The following is a 6,397-nucleotide window of genomic DNA, read 5'->3' on the forward strand; positions in this document are numbered from 1 at the left end:
AAGATTGGATGATGAAAATTGAGCCATGAAGCCAAATTCGCTCCTGACCCTTCCAAAGGTACAGGAGTGAATTTCCTTAGATTTCCCTCCTTGCACCTAATTTGGACCATAAATCTTGCCCCCATGATGTAAATGAGAATGTTAATGCTTTGAAAGTGAATTGAAGAAGTTAAATGCACTTGGAACATGAAGAAATTGAGAATTTGAGGCTTAAAGGTCAAATTCGCTCCTGACCCTTCCAAAGGGTCCAGAGCGAATTTTCTCAAAGGGTCATGTACCTTCCAAAGGTACCAAAGCGAAATCCTTGAGGAGACCTAATTCTTCACCAAATTCATTGAATGCTTGTCATTTTGAGCAATAGTGAGAGCAAATTGGCTTGAGTATGGAAAGAAAAGGATCAAAGTTCAAGTCTAAGACAAAGTTATGAGAAAAGAAGTGTGAATTGAGCCTAAAGGAGCAAATTCGCTCCTGACCCTTCCAAAGGGTCCAGAGCGAACTTCTTGAAGAAACCTTGTACCTTGCTCAAACCTTTGAACCAACCCATTCCTAAGTATTTTTAAAGGCAAACGACTTGATTTTGATGAGGAAAATGTTGAGAGATGAAGTTCTATGAAGGAAGAATTGAGCAAAATGCCAAATTCACTCCTGACCCTTCCAAAGGGTCCAGAATGAATTTTCATTATAGGTCCTGTCCTTCCAAAGGGTACAGAGAGAATTTTCATTATAGCTCCTGTCCTTCCAAAGGGTCCAGAGCGAATTTTCATTATAGGTCCTGTCCTTCCAAAGGGTCTAGAGCGAATTTTCATTATAGGTCTTGTCCTTCCAAAGGGTCTAGAGCAAATTTTCATTATAGGTCCTATCCTTCCAAGGGTACAGGAGCGAAATTCCTTGGGAGAGAGGGTTTCGCTAATGAAATTGTGTTGAAGGTCTTCTTAAAGGTGATTCTAGTGTTCAAGCAATCCTAAGAACTATGAATTTGAGAGTGCTTTCATTTGAAAAGTGAGAAAACTTGAGACAACTCCTAATTCGCTCATGTACCTTCCAAAGGGTCCACAGCGAAATTGATCCTAGTGCCTTCTTGTTGATGGTTTGAAGTGAGAAATACCTTGTTAGGATGAATATATCATATGTGCTTGACACCATCTTTTATTTGTTTTGCAGATCTACAAGACCAAGTTGGAAGGAGATTAGGCAAGGACAGGAGCACCTCTTCAAGCTTCATCATCATCAAGGACACCTCAAATGTATGGAGGAAGACTCAAAGTGTATTAAGTTGAAAGGACTTCGAATGATCAACAATTGCAAGCAATGGAGCTAGCCATCCTCAACGACCTCATTGTATCACATAGAGAAATCACAAGATATCAAAAGAAGGATCATACAAGCACTTCAAAGAGAGATGAGCTTCCAAAGAAGAAGGAATGACTTGACCGTGAAGAAGCCTCATCAAGCACAAGAGAGTCAAGGAAAGGTACATCATTCATCAAGTACATCAAGGACAAAGGAGGATCAACCAAGGTCAGTGCAAGGGTACGTTGAAGAAGTAGATAGTTTCAGAAGAGTTAATCAAAGTTAGCTTCTCATCATCATCACATTGAATATCAAGAGATACAATGTTCCTTGACCAAGCACAAACGCAAGACAAGGTGGCATCCCAGTCACTGTTCCTCCAGTCAGAAAGGTCCACATCAGCATGTCCAAATTCGATGAATCATTCTTATGCATGAAGGCACAAACTCCGATGTACCTACCCCTATTTCCTATTGGTTCTCATGCATTGAATGTAATTTTCTCATTGGCTAAAGGAGTTTGTTGTAACAAATCCTAATTAGGGTTTTCATCCTGAAATCCTAGCCATTCATTGTAAATCAATCAGAGCCATTGAGATGTAAAGAGCTCTCTATATAAAGCTTTGGCTCTTCATTTGTAAAGGTTAATAGTGAATAGTTTGTGAATAGGATAGAAGAATAGAAGCTTAGATAGTAATTAGAATAGAGTAGGAAGAGAAGGCAAGAAATTGTTGCCTTGGTTGTCAAAGACTCCATTTTCATTGAAGATATGGTGAAATATGTCGTTTCTTTGCAATGTGCATGGTTTCTTGTTGAATCTTCATATTAGATGGTAAATGATTAGATTGAATGGAGAAAGTTGTTGAATGCACTCGTGTGGAATCTGCCTAGTCCATACCGCTAGCCTCTTACTGATTGTAAGTTTGCCCTGCGTGGTCAACTGGCATTGAATGAGCTTAATCTTGAATTGTTATGCATACATTGTTCATGCATTAACTTGAATGGTGATCAGTGTCTGATGGTGTAACGATTTGAACATATTCGAAGCATTCCTTAGAAGATTGCACTGAGTTGATGTCAAATCGTTCAGTTTGATGGTGAGACCTAGCCTAGTAGGACTCCACCTAGTCATTCATCTATATTCTTACATTCTAGGTCCTAGAATTGATTCTCTAAACCCTATGCTTTTGATATTTCTTTATCTCCCAGCAAGTAGTTAGGACTCAAGTTCCAGCTAATTAAGCGTCCAAGCATTCAAATGTAAGTCCCCTTGTGATTCCAGCATAATCACATCAAACCAACTGTGCTTATCCACACATAGAGACCCTACATACCAGAACCTTGGAGTTATTTCGATTGATCCTTAGGCAAATCTTCAGCATTCGAATAGCTTTGTTCAAGAGAGGATAAGATACCTTGGTATTTTATTCTGTGTTCGCATGTGCATAAAAAACACATCAACAGGTCCCAAGATAGTGCCTTGGGTATGTTCCCTATCACGATATAGGGTGGTGTAGTGAGGTGGATCCCCCACCATTAAGCCCAAATTAACACCTTTTAAACCACATAGACCTTCATGGAAAACACTATTTTCATAAAAAAGTTTATATATCATAGTGGACATGTCATAAAGCCAACAAGAATTGAAAGGTTGTAAGTTTTTTTAAAACATGACTGAAATTGTTCAAAGGTATGTTAGGGGACAACTAACTATACCTGGGAAAATGGGGCATGTCTAGATGTCCCCTATCTGTCTTGAGGACGGCTACCCATCCCTTGACATACCTTACAATTTTTTTGAAGTCCTCAAGACATTTCCTAAATTTGGCACAGAAAGTGACGTTTCCTTGGCACCCCTACATCCACAAAACATCTCCTATAGGGGATGAGGGTAAAAAGATAGGGGACATGTCCCTAGGAAGCATTGTTAACAGGTACATACCTAGCGTATGTGAGCCAATTTTCTTGCTGTGGCATATTCTTATATGTTTGAATCGATATGCTTTTCTAGTTGTTGCTGATTCTTGCAATAGGTTATATCAATCTTTTTTGAAACAGCTAGGTTTCACAAAAAACAGATTTTATTGGGGGCTTCAATACCCCAAATGTATCATGGAATAACCATATTATTTGAGTTCTCCTTCCTTAGGCGCTCTTCCTCATTTGTCACATTTTCCTAAAATTTGGGTGTCCAAAACACCTTCCACTTATGTTGTATCTTAATCCATTCTTCTACGTTTCCTCTATGTTGCTGCATGAGTTGATCATGGTCCCTTGACTTGGACTTTAAGGTCAAGGTTTGTGCCACAAAGGTGACATTATCCTTGGAGTCGTCAACTATCATCATGTTCCTTATTTGCACATCTTCTGTCCTTGAGGATTTCAGATGGATTAGAGATTGTTACCTGAGTTATCTAAGAGCGAATTTCTCTCTTCTTCCAAATGTAGGCTGTCTAGAACTGTTGCTCTGCTATTTTTTCACATGTGGTTCTTGATCTTGATGCTCTTCTGCTTCTGTGTCCTTTGTGTGGGTTCATTCTAAGAAATATTTACTTGTTTTCCAACTCTTTTTTACTGTCTTTGTCTTGAAGGGTTTCGCTGGGTTATCTCATGTCTCAGGCAAACCCTTCCAAATGTCATGTTCATGACATTTTCTGAACTGAAAGGGATGCTTTCATAGTCAATTTGTTGTTCTCGCTTACCTCCAATATGCTTCTTTTAAGAGTGGGTTTTTGTTGGTTAAAACACAAGTAATTGAGGATAGAATGTTAAAATAATCCAATTTTAAAATCCTCCACCATTTTGCACAGCCGCATAAGCCTTGAGGGCATGATTCCCTTCATTTTGAATGCTTGTAATTATAGCAGTAAGTGATCTGCCTTGTCACTAAACCACAGCCCTAGGGACACCACAATGACTGTTCCTGGTTATTGATTTTAATTCTATTTTCCACTCTCATCTATGACACAGTTTGGCTAAATCCTTTTGGATCTAATGTACCGTAACTTTATCAATGTTTTGTTCAACTCACTCATTTGTAATGCTATAATGTTTTGTTGACTGAGGATTGATAAATTCTAGGATTCTTCTTTCTATCAGGTTTCTTCCTACAAAAAAGAATAGGCAACGATGGGCATTGGAGAAGGAAATTAGAAGATGTATTATGCAGGTGATTGAAAGCAAAGAGAGGACTGCTATTGAGAATTCAGAGGACTATGGCACTGATCTGCTTGGTCTGATGATGATTTCCAATAAGAAAGAGGGAAGAGGAAAGGCTCAGAGAAACATAAGCATGACTTCAGATGAAATAATTACTGACTGCCAGACTTTCTATGTAGCTGGTCAGGAAACTACAGCAATCCTCTTGACCTGGACTATGGTATTGCTGGGAATGCATCCAGAATGGCAAGAGAGAGCACGCAAGGAGGTCCTGGAAAAATGTGGGAAAAATGATTTTCCAAAATCAGACACTGTGAATGGCCTAAAAATCGTAAGAAAACAGACTCTTCAGTTTTAATCTTTCCTGGAATTCATTTTTCCAATAGTAGTCCTAGATTATGTTCTGTTTCCGCCACGTTCTGTTCGAAGATTAAACTACGTGAAAGAGTATTTTCGAATAAAAATCAGAGATTATACAAATATGCTTTGTTTTCAGAATTTTTCAAATTTTCAGAGCAAAGCAGAAACTTTGATCAGTGGGTCAATTTTGTTGTATCTATGTTATTGCAGGTGGGGATGATATTTAACGAATCCTTGAGACTTTATCCTCCTCTAGTAACAATGACACGACAGACATCAAAACCAATAATGCTTGGAAGGCTCTCAGTTCCTGCAGGTACTCAGCTTGAGATTCCAATTCTTCAAATGCACCACGATCAAGCACTGTGGGGAAACAGTGTGAATGAATTCAATCCAGAGCGGTTTGACCAGGGAATTTCAAAAGCTGCTAAGCTTCCAATCGCATTCATGCCATTCTCATTAGGCCCAAGAACCTGCATTGGTCAAAACTTCGCACTACTGGAGGCCAAAATAATCTTGGCCATGATTCTGCAACGGTTTTCCTTTGAGATTTCGCCCAATTACATCCATGCACCTGTGCAATCACTCCTACTTAAACCCCAACACGGAGCTTGGCTCATCTTTCATATGAAATAATTTTTATAACAAAGTAGTCCAGTGAAGTAATGTCTTTTCTGAGATGAACTGCTACAAAATTTATACCTTGCTAAGTACAGTTCAAACAAAACATGGTTAAATTCAATTTGAATTCAGCATCATATAGGTGTCTATAACATGAATTTTGGTATTAGATTAGATACTAGTTTTTAATATTCATTGCTGTGTATTATAATGTATATTAGCTTTGATCTAATTAAAGTATTAATTGAAGCTTAAAAATTGATATATTAAATATTGGAATTAAAATTATTAATTATACATTTATGATAATGAATTAAATTAAATTGGTCAAAATTTAGTTTGAAGTTATATGAAAGTATTTTAAACTTTTTTAAGTAGGATATTAATTGTAGTTTAAAGATTGATGTGTCATATTAGATTTAAAAAATAACTATATATTTATAATGATGAATTAAAAATTATTTTAGATTTGTCAAAATTAGTTTGAAGTTGTATGAAAGTATTTTAAATATTTTGAATTGTATTAATTGAAGCTTAAAGATTGATGTGCTATTTTAGATTTAGAAATATCAGTTATATATTTATGATGATGAATTAAATTAGATTGGTCAAAATTTAGTTTGAAGTTATATGAAAGTATTTTAAATTTTTTAAGTAGGATATTAATTGAAGTTTTAAGATTGATGTGCTATATTGGATTTAGAAATATTAATTATATATTTATGATGACTAATTAAAAATTATTTTAGATTGGTCAAAATTTAATTTGGAGTTGTTTGAAAGTATTTTAAATTTTTTGAGTAAGATATTAATTGAAGCTTAAAGATTGATGTGCTATTTTGGATTTAGAAAATTAATTATATATTTATGATGATGAGTTAAAAAATATTTTAGATTCGTTGAAATTTAATTTAAAGCTATATGAAAGTATTTTTTAAAAAATAAATTTTTAACTATAAGAATCGAAA

The 6,397-nt window shown here is 36.1% G+C and overlaps 1 protein-coding gene across 1 annotated transcript in view; it reads left to right on the forward strand.

Moving 5' to 3' along the window:
• LOC131038720 (cytochrome P450 734A1) overlaps positions 1–5,558 on the forward strand; it is a 54,478-nt gene extending 48,920 nt beyond the window's left edge. Inside the window, exons 4-5 of the mRNA XM_057971244.2 lie at positions 4,389–4,779; positions 5,019–5,558. Coding sequence (XP_057827227.2) covers positions 4,389–4,779; positions 5,019–5,444 — 817 coding nt within the window. The 3' untranslated portion in view covers positions 5,445–5,558. The remainder of the gene's footprint in view (positions 1–4,388; positions 4,780–5,018) is intronic.
• Positions 5,559–6,397: the final 839 nt, after the last annotated feature.

The sequence above is a fragment of the Cryptomeria japonica genome, chromosome 3 (genome assembly GCF_030272615.1).
Source record: "Cryptomeria japonica chromosome 3, Sugi_1.0, whole genome shotgun sequence".
NCBI classification, from domain to species: Eukaryota; Viridiplantae; Streptophyta; class Pinopsida; order Cupressales; family Cupressaceae; genus Cryptomeria; species Cryptomeria japonica.